The sequence below is a fragment of the Bos taurus genome, chromosome 3 (genome assembly GCF_002263795.3).
Source record: "Bos taurus isolate L1 Dominette 01449 registration number 42190680 breed Hereford chromosome 3, ARS-UCD2.0, whole genome shotgun sequence".
Classification (NCBI taxonomy): Eukaryota; Metazoa; Chordata; class Mammalia; order Artiodactyla; family Bovidae; genus Bos; species Bos taurus.
This window is the reverse complement of record NC_037330.1, coordinates 1866441-1886916: the sequence shown is the minus strand read 5'-3', so window position 1 is coordinate 1886916 and position 20476 is coordinate 1866441. Positions and strand designations below refer to the sequence as shown.

The 20476-nt window shown below is 38.6% G+C and overlaps 1 protein-coding gene across 2 annotated transcripts in view; it reads left to right on the top strand.

Moving 5' to 3' along the window:
- Positions 1–622: 622 nt before the first annotated feature.
- MAEL (maelstrom spermatogenic transposon silencer) overlaps positions 623–20476 on the top strand; it is a 56609-nt gene continuing 36755 nt past the window's right edge. Inside the window, exons 1-5 of one of the 2 annotated variants that reach the window (XM_005203442.5) lie at positions 623–1010; positions 1259–1351; positions 2606–2705; positions 3650–3805; positions 5832–5873. In XM_005203442.5, coding sequence (XP_005203499.1) covers positions 879–1010; positions 1259–1351; positions 2606–2705; positions 3650–3805; positions 5832–5873 — 523 coding nt within the window. In that variant the 5' untranslated portion in view covers positions 623–878. 2 annotated transcript variants of the gene reach the window in all.

Below are 20476 nucleotides of genomic sequence, written 5' to 3'. Positions count from 1 at the left end.
AAAAAGCCAAGACACTACTTTGCCAACAAAGGTCTGCCTAGTCAAGGCTCTGGTTTTTCCAGTAGTTATATATGGATGTGAGAGTTGAACTATAGAGAAAGCTGAGCATGGAAGAATTGATGCTTTTGAACTGTGGTGTTGGAGAAGACTCAAGAGTCCCTTGAACTGCAAGGAGATCCAACCAGTCCACCCGAAATGAAATCTGTCCTGAATATTCACTGGAAGGACTGATGCTGAAGCTGAAACTCCAGTACTTTGGCCACCTGATGCGAAGAACTGACTCATTGGGAAATACCCTGATGCTGGGAAAGATTGAAGGCGGGAGGAGAAGGGGACGACAGAGGATGAGATGGCTGGATAGCATCACCAATTTAATGGACATGAGTTTGAGTAAACTCCCAGGAGTTGGTGATGGACAGGGAGGCCTGGCATGCTGTGGTCCATGGGGTCGAAAAGAGTCGGACAGGACTGAACGACTGAACTGAACCGAACCGTAAAGCATGGAAGAACCTGAAGCACTGGCTGGTCCTCTTTACCTACTTTGAAGGATATTACGCAATAATGTACAGAAATTTCTCCACGCCATCCTCGTGACAACACCCCCCCACCGACTCATCTCCACCAATCAGAATGCTTGGCACCCGTGCCCTAGCTCTCCCTCAACCCCGCCTCCAAGGTCGCACGAGGCGGAGTCTTCCGGTCTCAGGCTGTTTTTCTCCTGGAGAGGCCGATGCGCCTGCGCACCGCGCCCTGATTGGCTGAGAGCTGAGGACCTGCGCGTGCAGGCCACAGCCTCGGTTACTAAGGGCGGGAGCCCGGCGAGGGCGCCGGCTGCTGTTGTTGTCTCAGGCTCGCTTCAAGGCCTGGCTACGCTCACCATGCCGAACCGCAGAGCCAGCCGCAATGCCTACTATTTCTTCGTGCAGGAAAAGATCCCTGAACTACGGCGGAGAGGCCTGCCTGTGGCTCGCGTCGCCGATGCCATCCCCTACTGTTCCGCTGACTGGGCGGTAAGGCTGGAGGCCCATGGCCTGGGGCCAGGCAGTTGGCAAGTGGGAGAGTAAGGCGGGAGGGACAGAGGCCTTGAGAAGGCCAGTGACCTCTGGGCCCTGCTGGAGGGGGAAGAAGCTCCCCGTCCCCAGTCGAGGGCAAACCGACGCCGGAACCGCCTCCCAGTAGTGTCCAGGCGTCTGCTTGCCGGGCCCCGGGCACTAGGCCCTCACTGCTGCTGCTTGTTTTCCCTTTCCATCTCCTCAAGCTCCTGAAAGAGGAGGAAAAGGAGAAATATGCAGAAATGGCTCGAGAGTGGAGAGCTGCCCAAGGGAAGGACTCCGGGCCTTCGGAGAAACAGGTAAAGTTAACCGGAGAAGAGCAGCCACCTGCCTCACAGGTAGGCATGCTCAGTAAATGCTGGATGAGTGAATGGATTAATGTCAAGAGTAGACGACTGGGTGATTTGGGTGAGTGCAAAAGAGTTTTTCATTTTTTTTCTTGGCGTCAGAATGCTTGCTGAAAAACGAGCAGGCTCCTGAACTAGGGCACACGTTGGTTTCGTTTGATGGTGAAGGCCAGGGAAAATCCCAGTAGGAAGCCTGCAACCAATAAACCTTGATTAGCAAAAGGGAGTGTTGATATTTAGGGTTTGTACTAGATCGCCTCTAAGGGTCCTTGTGAATTCTTTTATGATTGAAGAATCTTTTTCAGGTGTTTAACAGTAGTTTGGTCCATTCTCTCTTTTTGAGTGACACCAGTCTGTGTTTAAAATATTGAAATAACAGTATCTGTGGATGTTGATTAATGTTTTGTGTGCCTTAAAAGGTAAGAGTTGAATAAAGTTTATTTGAATTTATGTCTGTGTAGCAAAATGTTAAAGCGCTGAATAAAATCTGTTGCTTATTCATATGTGGAAAAGGCAAGGTAAATGTGGAATTTTACCCCCTTCCTCTGTATTCTTCCCATTCTGACATAGCAAAAATTCTGTTCTTATTATAAACTGCTAACATTGGATTGAAATTCAATAGTTTTGCTTGTTTTAGGTTTGAGAGATTTTTATATTATGGATTTATGTTTGAATAGAAGCTCTACTCAGTTGAATTCGTATTAATACTTAATTATATTTGTGAGCCCCGATTTTTTTTTTGTCTTCTTTTCACTACAGTTTCTTATTTCCCTTCAAAATAAAAGTCATGTTCTACATATGTATCATTGAGACTTGAAGTCAACACAATCTGGTTTTTACTTTGAGTGAGGAAAAAACAGTATTGGAGTACTTCGGCAAATGATATTCTTTTGGCCGCTGGACAAGCATGCGTTATGTGACTCCATAGGATTAGATTATCAGTAGTGGGGAAATGGCTTTCAACAATAATTGGATTGGTTATTTACCACCTAGCCCCTTGATTCAAAATATTTTTAGATTTTGCCATCCTGTGCCTTTGGGTGTAGGTGTTATAAGCATTATTTATGTACTCATTGGGTTTACTGGCTTGGAGTGGTTATTAAAGTAATCTATGGGTTGTTTCAAAGTTATTTTGCTAAATTTAAGTATATGTTATAAAGTGGGCAAGAGTTTAAATATGTGGTCAATGATTACCTTTCTCTTTAGAAACCTGTTTGCACCCCATTGAGGAAGCCAGGCATGCTTGTACCAAAGCAGAATGTTTCACCCCCGGATCTGTCAGGCTTGTCTCTAAAAAGTGATCAAGGTAGAGTAATCCTACAGTGTTTTGCTTATATAAATTTGGGCACTTAAAATTCTACATTATGTTTATCAGTAAACTTGTCTTCATTTTAATTCTGCATTTCAAAGTAATTGACTATGGTGTTCAAACATGATGGCACTAAAGTTGTAAAAGATCAGGTAATATGCATTTGTTGAAGTAATACTGGGTTTTGTTTTTTTTTTTAAACAAAAATCTGGTCTCTTGATTTCTACCATTTCATATGTTATTAGACGTACTTTTTGAATTCGAGTGTTTATAGCTAGACACTTAAATATGCTTGTTTTAAAAATAAAGATAAATTTAGCCTAGGACAGCAAAGAATATAGTTAATCAGAGTCCTTGCTATTCCTTTTGGCTGTTTTTTGTTTTTGTTTCTTTTTTAATTAAATGTGTTTTGACTTTGTTAAAAACTTACTAATCTTTAGCACTCCTTAAGTGTGGCCAATCCTGGTAAATAATACCCTTCTTACATTCTCACATTTCTTTATTCCTTTAGAGAATTTATAAGTGGTCTTGTGTGTATTGGTAAAAGGTAAAGAGTGAACTAAAGTGTCCATAGTTTGTACTAGAATTTTTCTATACTGATTTTACTTGGCTTTATTTTCCATACCCTTATATTTCTTGAATATGGGTCACAGCTTTTCTTAAGTCATTACTCACATTTAAGTCTTATGTATAGCTAAGTTATGTAGAGCTAGCTGTAAGTTTGAATAATTTTGTTATTTCATGCAAAAAATGGTTACTGCTTTAATCCTTGGTAAATGTTATAAAAATTTATTTATCTGATACACCTGATTTATTTTCTCTTTTCTAATTCATTTAGAAATATAGGAACAGAAGGAGAAAGGTTCTAAAACTCTTGTTTTTATCAAGGAGTATATCTTGAGATGCTTATCTGTTTGTGTTGTCTTTTTTTTTTTTTAAAGCTCTCCTTGGAGGCATTTTTTATTTTTTGAATATTTTTAGCCATGGCGAGCTACCTCCTCACTGTGAACAGCGCTTCCTCCCTTGTGAAATAGGCTGTGTTAAATATTCTCTCCAAGAAGGTATTATGGCAGATTTCCACAGTTTTATAAATCCTGGTAAGTAGCCAATTAGAGTAGATGCTAGATGTTAAAAAGTTACTTTTTTATATTGATCTTATTCAGTAGTAGTATTTTTCTTAAAAGCTGTTGCATGGGTGAGTTCTTCAAATGTAGACTGTTTGAAAACTATTGAGAATGAAGTGTTGACAGAGTTTTTGGTTTAAGCTTTTAACCTCAAATAAGCATTAAAGTAGGAGGAGAGTGAAAAAGTTGGCTTAAAGCTCAACATTCAGAAAACTAAGATCATGGCATCTGGTCCCATCACTTCATGGGAAATAGATGGGGAAACAATGGAAACAATGTCAGACTTTATTTTTGGGGGCTCCAAAATCACTGCAGATGGTGATTGCAGCCATGAAATTAAAAGACGCTTACTCCTTGGAAGGAAAGTTATGGCCAACCTAGACAGCATATTCGAAAGCAGAGACATTATTTTGCCAACAAAGGTCCGTCTAATCAAGGCTATGGTTTTTCCAGTGGTCATGTATGGATGTAAGAGTTGGACTGTGAAGAAAGCTGAGTGCTAAAGAACTGATGCTTTTGAACTGTGGTGTTGGAGAAGACTCTTGAGAGTCCCTTGGACCACAAGGAGATCCAACCAGTCCATTCTAAAGGAGATCAGTCCTGGGTGTTCATTGGAAGGACTGGTGCTAAAGCTGAAACTCCAGTACTTTGGCCACCTCATGTGAAGAGTTGACTCATTGGAAAAGACCCTGATGCTGGGAGGGATTGGGGACAGGAGGAGAAGGGGACGACAGAGGATGAGATGGCTGGCTGGCATCACTGACTCGATGGAGATGAGTTTGAGTGAACTCTGGGAGTTGGTGGTGGACAGGGAGGCCTGGCATGCTGTGATTCATGGGGTCGCAAAGAGTTGGACACGACTGAGCGACTGAACTGAACTGAAGCATTAAAGTTGAGCAGATAGAATGCCTGAAAAAATCTGTAGCCTGCTGTTTGCTTATCTGTAGTCTTAAAATTTCCTGAAAGCTTTGCTCTTTTCTTTCTTTACCCCATCCTTCACCTCAGCAGTTCTTAGTTTTTAACTTGGTGTCGACTTGTAACCTTGAGCAAAATATTTATCCTTTCTGAACCTATTAATTAATCTGTAAAGTAGGGATAATACCTGTTGGAGAGCTGTTCTAATGTGGGAGACCTGGGTTCAATCACTGGATTGGGAAGATCCACTGGAAAATGAAACGACCACCCACTCCAGTATTCTGGCCTGGAGAATCCCATGGACAGAGGAGCCTGGCGGGCTACAGCCTATGGGGTCGCAAGAGTCAGACATGACTGAGCGACTTTCACTTTTACTTTTCTAAAGAATACAGGAGATGGTATGGAAATAGACTAGTATTTAAAAGACTTTCAGCTATTATTATTCCTACTATTCCACTCCATCGAAAGCAGTTAGTAATGAACACATAGGATTTGATTCAGTTCTCAAGTTGGTAGATAGTAGTTAGGGGAGTATGAGGAATATATAGGGAGAACTATTTGGGGAAAGAATAATTTCGTCTTTGGTTTTGTCAGTTGCTTTAAAATTCATTAGGACAGTCCAGCACTTTTCCTTGTTTTGAAATAACAGGAAAACAAATTTTCCTACTTAATGAGAGTTGCTGCTTAGGATAATTTTTGAACAGGTGTAAAACGTTAAAAAGGCAGAACTTGGAGACTTTCCTCTGAGAAATTTGTCAGTTATCTTGGTATATCAAGGGCCTCATGGACTGTGGCCTTTTTATGGACTCCTGGCTAAGACTCCTTTAGCACAGATTTTCTTCACGTAGTATTTCTTTCTCTGTGAGGACTAACTTTTTAAAGTAGTGTGAATAATATACCAAGATTCTTTGATAGTCATCATACCATTGGTTAGGAAAAAACTGTGAGGTTTAAGTCTTCTATAATTTCACATAACAATAGCAATTACCTTTGTTATGATATGGTCATCCTATGGAATATTACTGTAGTACAACCGAGAGCTTATGGATTTCTGCATCTCTCAATGAAATATTTTAAATTACAGGTGAAATTCCACGAGGATTTCGTTTTCATTGTCAGGCTGCAAGTAAGTATAAAGGAGTGGGATAGAATATAGGCATTGAATATAAGCTACCTGGTTAAGATGCTCTTTAAACAGACACATAAAACACTGGGGGAAGATAATGTTAAATTATTGTTGGTAAATCTTAAAAGTGGTAGTGTATGTAAGCCTTAAAAAATTTTAAATTACAAGCAATGATAGAATAATGTCATTTTCCTTTTCTGGAGATTGTGTTGTTTTTTGTTTTTTTTTTTTCCCCTCTGCTTATATCCTTTGGCTTGAAGATCAGTGGCTTTTACTGGCCAGGTGCTTAGGTAGGTCTTCTAACAGGTATAAGGTTATCTAGATTTAGGGCTATTCACGGAAACGTCCATTCAAAAGTAAAGGGGGAAAAGTTTATGCTTCTAAAGTAACAGAACAATAGTGTTAAACAGATGAAACAGCTATGAATTGATTTTTCAGATGAGGAAAACAGGTTTTCCTTGTACTCTTTTCTAGAAAAGAGTACATAGGTTTCTATGTAAAGTACATAGTACATAGGTTTCTATGTAAAGTACATAGTACATAGGTTTCTATGTAAAGTATCTTGCAACCAAAGGATGTGTCTGTGTAAATCTGACCTCTTGTACTCTTTTCTAGGAACTAGATTTTAACCAGTTTTTTTTATCTCTTTTCAAATAAAAATCAGGATAATAGGTTTGTTTGTTAGTTTTTATTCAAAATGTCAGTGTTTAAAAGTTTTTTCTTAAAAATGTAGACAACTAGTCTGTAGAAGTGTTTGAAATTAGAAATAAGTTTTTCAAATCTGCTATAACAAGCGGCTGTTTTGTAATACTTATTCATTTTTGATAGTGTTCTTTGAGTTTTTCCCAGTCTTAATAAAAAATATGTGTTAGTCCCTTTTTTGTTTGTTTGGTTTTTTTGAGTCAGAGCCGTGGGCTTTGGAATAAGGAGTTTAAGGCAGTCTTTTAGTAAGTTCTCTTATGTAGCTTTGGGTGAAAAAAATGTATAGAATAAAAATGCTGTTGTATCTTTGAGATGTGAACCCAGCTCATCTCAAGTGTTAAATTGTCTGAAGCTATTTGGCAAAATAGGTAGTAGTGTAAAAGTAGAAACTTAGCTGGTGAATTAATTTCACCTTTTTACTTAAGCTCTGTTTATGGTTTGTTCATCTCATGAATGCATTGGAATCCTTATATGCCAGACACTCATTTGTGAGAATGCCCCTTATTGTTTATTTTGTTTCTGATTAATTTTTTTAAAAAAATCATTTTAAAAACTTATTTTTGCAATGGTCTCAAAATTAAGTGATTAATAGAAAGTGTGGTTCTTGAAAACAATCCTATTAAGGTCTCCAGGAATGTTTTCTCGAGTTATTTTTCACACTGTTTGAAACGAAGCATGATGTTTTTCATTCAGGAAACCTAAGATACTTGGAGCTTACCAATTTAAGCATGTCTTAAATTGCCAATTTGATAACCCTAGGGAATGTATCAATTAAATAAGATAAATGACTGTATTAGAATGATAGCTATGTCAACATAATAACTGAAGATACCGAGGATAGTGTAATCCAGCTGATGTCTCACACAATGACACACTGAAAGAGATACACATGATTAATAGCTAAGGACAGTACATTCAGATCTGCCTGACGCTCCTGTGCTATCTGGTCTTTAAGAAGTACATGTGAGACCAAGTGAAGGCTTCATGGGCATTATGGTTTAGCACGTTACATTGAAGAATTTTAAAATTGGAAGAGATTTTGATAGTCTCCCGTGTCCCGCCCACCCCTACAATGCTCCTCTGAATGGGAGTTCAGGTTCTGTGTGTGTTGGGGGTGCGGGGGTGGGTAGGATATTTGGGCCCTCTCATTCTCCAGTGCTTCACCAGAGGCACTCTGCTTCTTTCCTTTTTATAGTTAATCATTTTGAGAGATAAGTTCTGCTTTAACATGAGCCAAGCCTTAGAAACTGCTTTCAGCTTCCTATATGGAAGGTCTATCAGCTTTTAAAATGAAGCTTCATACACATATAAAAAAGATTATAACATTCACTTAAAATTTAAAGAATATTAATGAACAGCAGTGCACCTGCCGGTCAGCTGAAAAAATAGCACTTTGCTGTTATCACTGAAGGCCCCTATATTTCTCTCTGATTTCATCCCCCCTTAAGAGAACCACTGTTCTGAATTTTGTGTTATTTCCTTTGTTTTATGAATAGTTTTATGATAAGTACATATTTAAATAATGTATTTTATTTTGCTTGTTTGAACTTCTCGGTCGTGTCTAACTCTTTGCAACTCCATGTACTGCCCCACCAAGCTCCTCTGTTCATGGAATTCTTCAGGCAAGAATACTAGAATGGGGACTTCCTGGTGGTGCAGTGAATAAGACTCTGTGCTCCCAATGCATGGGGCCTGGGTCAGTCCCTGGTCAGGGAACTAGACCCCACATGCCGAAACTAAGATCTGGGGCAGCCAAATAAATACATGTTTTATTAAAAAAAAAAAAAAAAGAATACTGTAATGGGTAGCCATTCCCTTCTCCGGGGCATCTTCCCAACCCAGGGACTGAACCCAGGTCTCCTTCATTGCAGGCAGATTCTTTACTCTGAGCCATCAGGGAAGCCCCACATATTCTGTATATTTCTGTGTATTTTTTAAATGACGTCTTTCCCACTATTTCTCTGTTGGATTGTTTGTCATTTTTATTGGTGTATGGAAGTTTATAGTATATCTGTTTTTATTGATTATTTTAGTCGTGTGCAGATACCTGTTTTCATTTTTCTCTTATGGATATTTTAATTTACAGCAGTTTTTTTATTTTTAATGTAGTAAATATATCAGTTTGTCCCCTGATAGTTTGTGGGTACTTGGGGTCTTATTTAAGAATTCCCTTTTACTTTTTTTGTAGTAAACTTTAAAGAATTTATTTTCACTTGACCTACTTATGTTTCTCAGAATGAGAATATATACATTATTTACCAATAAGTGCTTAATGCTTTAAACTTATAATTACCTTACTTGCAGAAATTTGGAAATCATTCCAATTAACTGGAAAAAAATACAAACATTTTTTGTTCTTATAATTCAAAGTATATTTAAAATAAAATTTCTACAGCAGCCAAAACCTTTAACCAAAAGTTCAGAACTGCAGTCTCTTAAGGGTAACAAAATGGCCACATACTAATTATCTTGATTATTAACACAGAAAAAGAAATATTTGGCTCTTAAGACTGGCTAGCATTTAGTACAGTTTTACTTTCTGGGCATACAAAGCTGTCTTTATTTCATCTGTTCAAACACAGACAATTGCTCCAATTTTAAAGTTTAAATGAACTTTCAACATTTAATATTGGTGATGCTTGCTAAGATTTAATAACTTCCAGCAATGAGAATCATAAAATGACCACAATTAAAATTATCCTAAAGGACTTAACTACTACACAGAGTAATCTGCTATTCAATAGTGTTTTTGAATTACATGGTATTTTTTCACAAACATAACACCGCATTAAATATCTTGTAAACCAATTTGTAGTTATAATAAGGATTGGGAGGTTAAGTTCCAAAGATAATTATGTAATTAGTTTCACATAACATTGCAAGACAGTGCAAATTTCAGGCAAAGTCAGCATTAGGAATGCAGTCTGTTGATCACTACAGTCCATGGAGTCGCTCATACTCTAAGGGGATGCTGCTGCTACTGCTGCTAAGTCACTTCAGTCGTTTCTGACTCTGTGTGACCCCAGAGACGGCAACCCACCAGGCTCCCCCGTCCCTGGGATTCTCCAGGCAAGAACACTGGAGTGGGTTGCCATTTCCTTCTCCAATGCATGAAAGTGAAAAGTGAAAGTGAAGTCGCTCAGTCGTGTCCAACTCTTAGTGACCCCATGGACTGCAGCCTACCAGGCTCCTCCGTCCATGGGATTTTCCAGGCAAAAGTACTGGAGTGGGGTGCCATCGCCTTCTCCAACTCTTAAGGGGATGCTCATCTATAATGGGCACCATCTTAATTCAGTCATGGTATTAATACTACGCTTCCAAAATCCAAGTAGATAAACAGTGAAATGGACTCCTGCTTTACAAATCATCTATTAAATATGCCTATAAAACTAAAAAAATTTTTTCCGAAAGGTCAAATGAGTTACACTTATTTTATCCTTAAACCCAGGTAAAGAATTCCCTTGTCCTTGAAGGCCATGAAGATATCTTTATTTTATAGTTCCAAGATCTTATTCCAGTTGGAATTGACTTGGGTATGATGTGAGGTAGAGATTCCGTTTCTTTTCCCTGTGGGTAATCCGCTGTCTCATTTATCGAATGATCAGTGTGTCCCCATGAGCAGTGCCACCTGTGTCAAGCCATACTTCTGCTTATGCATGAGTCTTTTGGATATCTTCTGTCCTATTAATCTGCTTGTTTTTTAGTGCCTGTATATTGTTAAAACAATATTTTCATAATGTTTTTACTTTGTTTTTTTGGAATATTATGGCTGTTCTTGTTTCTTTGCTCTTCCACATACAATTTATCGTGCTTCACAGAAAGGCTATTGAGATTCAGAATCTCCCAATTTAGAATCACAGGATTCTAATCTTAGGATTTGGGGGCTTTTTAGGGGAGTGTTTGTACATTTTTATTTTAATTTTTATACATTTTTTAAAGATTACTTTCCACTTTTGGTTATTACAAAATGTGGGTTATATTCTCCATGTTGTACAATACATGCTTGAGTCTATATATTATGCCTCATCCTTAGTACCTCCCATTCCCCCACCCCTGTCTTGCACCTCTGCCCACTGGAAGCCACTGGTTTGTTCTCTGTGTTTATAGTCTTCTTTTATATTCACTAATTTGTTGTAGTTTTTAGATCCACATACAGTACTGATCTTGGTCTGATTTATTTCACTTGGCATAGTGTCCTCCAAGTCCATCCGTTACAGCAAATAGCAATGTTTTATTCTTTCTTATGACTGGGTAGTAGTCCTATGTATGTATATATCACAGCTTCTTTTTAAATTTTTATTTTATATTTGAATATAGTTGATTTGGGCTTCCCAGGTGGCGCGAGTGGTATAAAAAACTCAGGTGCCAGTGCAGGAGAGGTAAGAGACATGGGTTTGATCCCTAGGTTGAGAAGATCTCCTAGAGGAGGCCACAGCAGCCCTCTCCAGTATTCCTACCTGATGAATCCCATGGACAGGGGAGCCTGATCGGCTGCAGTCCATGGGGTTGCCAAGAGTTGGACAGGACTGAAGCAACTTAGCACGCACAGCACACTCATGATTTACAACATTGTGTTAGTTTCAGGTGAACACAAACTGATTGTTGTACACACATGTATATCTGTTGTCCAGATTCTTTTCCCATGCAGGTTATTATAGAGTATTGAGTAGGGTTCCCTGTCCTCGTTGATGATCAATTTTATATATAGTAGTTCAGTTCAGTAGCTCAGTCGTGTCCGACTCTTTGCGACCCCATGAACCGCAGCACTCCAGGCCTCCCTGTCCATCACCAACTCCTGGAGTTCACTCAGACTCATGTCCATCGAGTCGGTGATGCCATCCAGCCATCTCATCCTCTGTCGTCCCCTTCTCCTCCTGCCCCCAATCTCTCCCAACATCAGGGTCTTTTCCAATGAGTCAGCTCTTCGCATGAGGTGGCCAAAGTATTGGAATTTCAGCTTCAACATCGGTCCTTCCGATGAACACCCAGGACTGATATTCTTTAGGATAGACTGGTTGGATCTCCTTGCAGTCCAAGGGATTCTCAAGAGTTTTCTCCAACACCGCAGTTCAAAAGCATCAATTCTTCAGTGCTCAGCTTTCTTTACGGTCCAACTCTCTCATCCATACATGACCACTGGAAAAACCATAGCCTTGACTAGATGGACCTTTGTTGGCAAAGTAGTGTCTTGTGTATATGTTAATCCCAAACTCCTAGTTTATCCCTCCTCTCCTTACTTTTCCCCTTTGGTAGCCATAAGTTTGTTTTCTAAATCTGTGAATGTGCTTCTATTTTGTAAATAAGTTCATTTGTATCATTTTTCTTTTTTTAGATTCCACATATAGCAATGCCATATATATCTTTGTCTGGCTTACTTCACTTGGTGTGATAATCTCTCTAGGTTATAGAGATTGTCTATGGGTCTATCCATATTGGCTGCAAATGGCATTTTTGGGGGGAGGACCCTCCCCCCACCGCACACAATGTGGTATTTCAGTTCCCTAACCTGGGATTAAACCTGTGCCTCTGCAGTGGAAGTGCAGAGTCTTAACCACTGGATGCTGGGTAAATCCCTCCAAACGGCATTATCTTATTCTTTTTTTTTTTCCATTGTATATATGTACCACATCTTTATCCATTCATCTGTTGATGGACATTTAGGTTGCTTCCATTTCTTGGCTATTGGAAACAGTACTGCAGTGAACATTGAGGTGCATGTATATTTTCAAAGTATGGTTTTCTCTGGATATATGCCTAAGAGTAGGATTCTTAGATCATATGGCAACTCTCTTTTTAGTTTTTTTAAGGAACCTCCAGACTTCTTTCATAGTGGTTGTACCAATTTACATTCTTACCAACAGTGTAGGAGGTTCCTTTTTCTCCATACCCTCTCCAGCATTTACTATTTGTAGACATTTTGATGATGGTGGTGATTTTGATTTGCATTATAATTTTTATTTGAATTATAATCAAAATTATAGTGTAAATTCATTTTATAATTGTAATGCAAATTTTATAGTAATTTATATTATAAATTATAACAATTTATAATATAATTTGCAATAAATTATAATGGAAATTTTATAATTTGTAATGCAATTTTTATGTTATAAGATTTATAAAAATATAAAATTTATTTTAAAATTTATATAATGCAAATTTTGAAAATAAAAATTATTGAGATAATTTTTATTTGCATTATAATTTTGATTTGCATTTTGATAATTATCAAAGTTGAGCATCTTTTTTGTGTGTTTTGATCATCTGTACATCTTTGGAAAAATGTTTATTAAGATCTTCCACCCATTTTTTTTTTTTTTTTTATTCAGCAACATGAGCTGTTTGTAGATTGAGGGAATAATGTCTTGTGGGTTGCATCATTTGAAAATATTTTTTCTAATTCTGTGGGTTGTCTTGTGGTTTTGTTTATGGTTTGCTTTGCTGTGCAAAAGCTTTTAAATATTTGTTTATTTTTATTTATGTATTTGTTGAGCCAGGTCTTAGTTGTAGTCCAGGGGATCTTCAAACTTTGTTGCAGCATATGGGATCTAGCTCCTTGATGAGAGGTCAAACCAGGGCTTCCTGCATTGGGAACTTAGAGTCTTAGCAACTAGACCACTAGGGAAGGCCTGTGTAAAAGCTTTTAGTTAGGTCCTATTTGTTCATTATTGTTTTTATTGTTATTAGGATGTGGATCCAAAAAGATACTGCCATGATTTATGTCAGAGAGTGTTCTGTTTTCCTCTTAAGAGTTTTACAGTATCTGGTCTTACATTTAGGTTTTTAATCATTTGGACCTTATTTTTGTGTACATTTTTAAAGAATGTTTTAATATTATATCATTCTGTCACATGTGTCTGGCCATTTTTCCCAGCACCACTTACTGAAGAGACTGTCCTTTATCCACTGTATATTCTTGCCTTCTTTGCTGTCGATTATTGACCATAGGTGAGTGGGTTTGTTTCTGGGCTTTTTATCCTATTCCATTGTTCTGTGTTTTTGTATGAGTACCATACTGTTTTGATGACCTTAGCTTTATAGTATAATCTGAAGTCAGGGAGCCTGATTCCTCCAGCTCTGTTCATCTTAAGATTGCTTTGGCTGTTTTGGAGTCTTTTGTGTCTGCCTACAAATTTTAAGGTTGTTTTTGTTTTCTAGTCCTCTAAAACAGTGACATTGGTAATTTGATAGGGATTGCATTGAGTCAGTACACTACCTTGGGTAGTATAATCATTTTGACAATATTGATTCTTCAGATCTGAGAACATGGTTTATCTATCTGTGTCATCTTTAGTTTCTTTCCTCTGCACCTTCTAGTTTTCAGAGTACATGTCTTTTGCCTCCTTCAGTTCAGCTGAGTTGCTCAGTTCTGTCCGACTCCTTGTGACCGCATGAATTGCAGCACGCCAGGCCTCCCTGTCCATCACAAACTCCCAGAATTCACACAAACTCAGGTCCATTGAGTCAGTGATGCCATCCAGCCATCTCATCCTCTGTTGTCCCCTTCTCCTCCTGCCCCCAATCCCTCCCAGCATCAGAGTCTTTTCCAGTGAGTCAACTCTTCGAATGAGGTGGCCAAAGTACTGGAGTTTCAGCTTTAGCATCATTCCTTCCAAAGAACACCCAGGACTGATCTCCTTTAGGATGGACTGGTTGCATCTCCTTGCAGTCCAAGGGACTCTCAAGAATCTTCTCCAGCACCACAGTTCAAAAGCATCAGTTCTTTGGCGCTCAGCATTCTTCACAGTCCAACTCTCACATCCATACATGACCACTGGAAAAAACATAGCCTTGACTAGACGGACCTTTGTTGGCAAAGTAATGTCTCTGCTTTTCAATATGCTATCTAGGTTGGACATAACTTTTCTTCCAAGGAGTAAGCATCTTTTAATTTCATGTCTGCAATCACAATCTGCAGTGATTTTGGAGCCCAAAAAAACAAAGTCTGACACTGTTTCCACTGTTTCCCCATCTATTTCCCATGAAGTAATGGGACCAGATGCCATGATCTTCGTTTTCTGAATGTTGGGTTTTAAGCCAACTTCTTCACTCTCTTCTTTCACCTTCATCAAGAGGCTTTTTAGTTCCTCTTCACTTTCTGCCATAAGGGTGGTGTCATCTGCATATATGAGGTTATTGATATTTCTCCTGGCAATTTTGATTCCAACTTGTGCTTCTTTCAGCCCAGTGTTTCTCATGATGTATTCTGCATATAAGTTAAATGAGCAGGGTGACGATATACAGCCTTGACGTACTCCTTTTCCTATTTGGAACCAGTCTGTTACTCCATGTCCAATTCTAATTGTTTGCCTCCTTAGGTTAAGTTTATTCCTAGATATTTTACTCTTTTTGATGTGATGGCAAATGAGATGGTTTCCTTATTTTTTTCTTTCTGTTCTTTTTTTCTTAGTGTGTAAGTATGCAACAGATTTCTGTGTATTAATTTAGTCTCCTAAAATTTTACTGAATTAATGAACTGTAGTAAGTTTTCTGGTAACATCTTTAGGATTTTCTGTGTATAGTATCATGTCATTTGCAAACAGTGATGGTTATGCTACTACTTTTCCAATTTGGATTCGTTTTGTTTTCTTCTTTGATTGCCCTGGCTAGGACTCCCAAACTATGTTCAATAAAAGTGGTGAGAGTAGACATCCTTGTTTTGTTCCTGGTCTTAGAGGGAATGTTTTAGCTTTTCACCATTGAATATGGTGTTGAATTTGTCACATATGGCCTTTATTATGTTGAGGTATATTCCATCTGTGCCCACTTTTTTATGGATTTTCTTTAATTTGTAAATGGGGTGCATCACACTGACTTGGAGATACTTAAAAATACTTGTATCTTTGGGATAAGTCCATTTGATCATGATGTATGATCCTTTTAATATACTGTTGGATTTAGTTTGCTGGTATTTACTGAGGTTTTTGCATCTTTGTTCATTGATAGTGGCCTCTAATATTTTTGTGTGTCTTCTTTGCCTGATTTTGGCCTCAGAATGAGTTTGGAAGTGTTCCTTCCTGTGCCATTTTTCAGAATAGTTTCAGATGGATAGATGCTAACTCTGCTCTAAGTGTTTAATGGAACTCGCCTGTGATGCCATCTGGTCCTGGACTTAACTTTGTTGGGAGTGTTTTAATTAGTTTCAGTCTCAGTACTTGTGATTGTTCTGTTTGTATTTTATGTTTCTTCCTGGTTTGGAAGGTTGTACTTTTCTAATAAGCTTCCCAGGTGGCTCAGTGCAGGAGTCATGGGTTCCATTCCTGGGGTGGGAAGACCCCCTGGAGGAGGAAATGGCAACCCACTCCAGTATTCTTGCCTGGAAAATCCCATGGACAGAGGAGCCTGGTGGGCTACAGTCTATAAGGTCTCCAAAAATCGAGCGCAACTGAGCACAGATACGCACACACTTTTCTAATAATTTGTCTGTTTCTTCTAGATTGTCCATTTTATTGATGTGTAGTTTCTCATAGTAGCTTCCTTTGATCCTTTGTATTTCTGTGGTATCCATTATAATTTCTTCTTATTTCACTTCTAGTTTTAAGTTCAGCCCTCTCCCTTTTTTCCTTGATGAGTCTAGCTACAGGTTTATCAATTTTGTTTATCTTCTCAAAGAACCAGCTTTTGGTTTCATTGACCTTGTCTATTGTTTATTTTGTCTCTATTTAATTTATTGTTTTGTCTCCATTTCATTTATTTCTGCTCGCTCTTTCCTTCTGCTAATTTTAAGTTTTTGTTTTTTCCTCTGGTTGCTCTAGGCGTAATGTTAGATTTTTTTGTTTGACAGATTTTTCTTGTTTCCTGAGATAAGATTGTATTGTTTATAAACTTCCCTCTTAGAACTGCTTTTGATGCATCCCATAAATTTGGATCATCGTGCTTTTGTTTGCATTTATCTCTAAGTATTTTTTTATTTCCTCTTTCTTCCCCATGATCCATTAGTTATTTAGCAGCATATTGTTTATCCTCTGAGTTTTTTTTTTTCTTGATTTTTAAAAAAATCTTCTAGTGTTGTGGTTGGAAAAGATTGATGTAATTGCAGTTTTACCCAAGCTTGCTTTGTGGCCTAGCCTGTGATCACTCCTGGAGAATGTTTCATGTGCACTTGAGAAGGATTTGTATTCTGCTGCTTTCAGATGGAATGTTCTTATAAGTATCAGTTAAGTCTGTCTAATGTGTATTTAAGACCTGCGTTTCTTACTGATTTCGATTTGGATGATCTGTTTGTTGATATAAATGTAATGTTGAAGTCCCCACTCTTGTGTTACTGTTGACTTCTCCTTTCATGGCTGGTGCATGTGTCTTGTTCAGTTGCTCAGTTGTGTCTGACTCTTGTGACCCTATGGATTGTAGCCTGCCAGGCTCCTCTGTCCATGGGATTTGTTTCAGCAAGAATCCTGGAATTGGTTTCCATTTCCTCCTTCAGGCCCAGAGGCCCATTTCTTCCTCTTCCCAACACAGAGATCAAACCTGAATCTCTATGACTGTTAGCATTTGCATTATATTATTATTGCTCCTATGTTGATTGCATGTAAAATTGTTAATTCCTCTTTTTGGATTGATCTCTATGGACAGAGGTTCGTAACATTGTACAGGAGGCAGGGATCAAGACCATTCCCAAGGAAAAGAAATGCAAAATAGCAAAATGGTTGTCTGAGGAAGCCTTACAAATAGCTGTTAATACAAGAAAAGTGAAAGGCAAAGGAAAAAAGCAAAGATATACCCATTTGGATGCAGAGTTCCAAAGAATAGCAAGGAGAGATAAGAAAGCCTTCCTCAGTGATCAGTGCAAAGAAATAGAGGAAAACAGTAGAATGGGAAACATTGGAGATGTCTTCAAGAAAATTAGAGATACCAAGGGAACATTTCATGCAACAATGGGCTTGATAAAGGACAGAAATTGTATGGACCTAACAGAAGCAGAAGATATTAAGAAGAGGTGGCAAGAATACACAGAAGAACTATACAAAAAAATCTTCATGACCCAGATAATCATGATGGTGTGATCACTCACCCAGAGCCAGATATCCTGGAATATGAAGTCAAGTGGGCCTTAGAAAGCATTACTAGGAACAATACTAGTGGAGGTGATGGAATTCCAGTTGAGCTATTTCAAATCCTGAAAGATGATGCTGTGAAAGTGCTGCACTCAATATGCCAGCAAATTTGGAAAACTCAGCAGTGGCCACAGGACTGGAAAAGGTCAGTTTTTATTCTAATCCCAAAGAAAGGTAATGCCAAAGAATGCTCAAACTACCGCACAATTGCCCTCATCTCACATGCTAGTAAAGTAATGCTCAGAATTCTCTGAGCCAGGCTTCAGCAATACGTGAACCGTGAATTTCCAGGTATTCAAGCTGGATTTAGAAATGGCTGAAGAAGCAGAGATCATATTGCCAACATCCACTGGATCATTAAAGAAGCTAGAGAGTTCCAGAAAAAAATCTGCTTTCTTGACTATGCCAAAGCCTTGGACAGTGTGAACCACAACAAACTCTGGAAAATTCTTAAAGAGAAGGGAATACCAGACCACCTGACCTGCCTCTTCAGAAATCTGTATGCAGATCAGGAAGCTACAGTTTAGAACTGGACATGGAGCAGCAGACTGGTTCCAAATTGGAAAAGGAGTACTTCAAGGCTGTATATTGTCACCCTGTTTATTTAACTTATATGCAGAGTACATCATGAGAAACGCTGGGCTAGATGAAGTACAAGCTGCAATCAAGATTGCCGGATCAATAACCTCAGATATGCAGATGACATCACCCTTATGGCAGAAAGTGAAGAGGAACTAAAGAACCGCTTGATGAAAGTGAAAGAGGAGAGTGAAAAAGTTGGCTTAAAGCTCAACATTCAGAAAACGAAGATCACAGCATCTGGTCCCATCACTTCATGGGAAATAGATGGGGAAACAGTGTCAGACTGTTTTTGGGGGCTCCAAAATCACTGCAAATGGTGACTGCAGCCATGAAATTTAAGGACGCTTCCTCCTTGGAAGAGAATTTATGATCAACCTAGACAGCATATTCAAAAGCAGAGACATTACTTTGCCAACAAAGGTCCGTCTAGTCAAAGCTACGGTTTTTCCAGTAATCATGTATTGATGTGAGAGTTGGACTATAAAGAAAGCTGAGCACCAAAGAATTGATGCTTTTGAGCTGTGGTGTTGAAGAAGACTCTTGATAGTCCCTTGGACTGCAAGGAGATCCAACCAGTCCATCCTAAAGGAAATCAGTCCTGGGTGTTCTTTGGAAGGAATGATGCTAAAGCTGAAACTCCAGTACTTTGGCCACCTCATGTGAAGAGTTGACTCACTGGAAAAGACTCTGATGCTGGGAGGGATTGGGGGCAGGAGGAGAAGGGGACAACAGAGGATGAGATGGCTGGATGGCATCACTGACTCAATGGACCTGAATTTGTGTGAACTCTGGGAGTTTGTGATGGACAGGGAGGTCTGCTGTGCTGCAGTCCGTGGTGGTGACGAAGAATCGGACACAACTGAGCAACTGAACTGAACTTGATCATTAGGTAGTATCCTTCTTTGTATCTTGTATGTCTTTATTTTGAAGTTCATTTTTTCTGATACGAGTATTATTCCATTGTTGATTTTCTTTTGCATGGAATGTCGTTTTCCATCTCCTCGCTTTCAGTCTGTATGTATCCCTAGATCTGAAGTGGTTCTCTTGTAAACAGCATATATGTGGTCTTATTTTTGGGCGTTCAACCACTGTATGTCTTTTGGTTGGAGCACTTGATCTGTTTACATAGAAGTCTATATATCCAAGATTAAGTTGCTGGTCTCTTAATTTCAAATGTGTTTCCATTATCCTGCATTTGTACTCTACTCATTCTGTGTGAGTGATTTCCTGTTTTTACTGTGTGTACTGGTTTGCTTTCCTATTTGTAATTTTGTTTCTAGTTGCAGCCTTTTCATTTCCATTTAGAGAAGTTCCTGTACTATTTGTTATGAAACTGGCTTGGTAGTGCTGAATTCTCACAACTTTTGCTTGTCTATAAAGCTTTTGATTTCTGCATCAAATATGAATGAGAGCCTTGCTGAGTAGAGTATTTTTGGTTGTCATTTTTCCCTTCATCATTTTAAATATGTCCAACCATTTTCTTCTGGTCTGTAGAGTTTTTCCTGAAGAATCAGCTGATAACCTTACAGGGATTCTCTTAATGTTATTTGTTGCTTTTCCCTTGTTGCTCTTAATATTTTACTTTTGTCTTTTATTTTTATCAATTTGGTTAACATGTGTCTTGGCACATTCCTCCTTGGGTTTCTGCTGTACATGACTCTGCCTCCTCAACTTGGGTGACTTTTCCATAATAGGGAAGTTCTCAGATATTATATCTTCAAATATTTTGTCAGGCCCTTTCTCTACATCTTCTTTCAGGACCTCTATAACATGAATGCTCGTGCATTTAATATTGTCTCAGAGTTCTCTTAAACTGTCCTCATTTCTTTTTATTCTTTTTTCTTTATTCTGTTCCACAGCTGTGAGTTCCACCATTCTGTCTTCCAGCTCACTTATCCATTCTTCTGCCTCACTGATTTTGCTATTGATTCCTTCTAGTGTATTTTTCAGTTACTGCATTTACCACTCTGTTTGTTGTTTATATCATCTGGCTCTTCGTTGAACATTTCTTGTATCTTCTTGGTCTGTGCCTCCATTCTTTTTCCAAGATTTTGGATCCTCTTTACTGTCATTACACTCAATTCTTTTTCAGGTAGATTGTCTATCTCCACTTAGTGTTTTTCTGTTGTTGTTCCTTCATCTGGAACCTATTCCTCTGTCATCCCCCTTTGTCTCACTTTCTGTCTTTGTAGTCCCATTGGCTACAAGGTTGTAATTCATTTTTCTTCTGGTGTCTGCCCCCTGGTGGTTGGAGCTGGGTCCTGT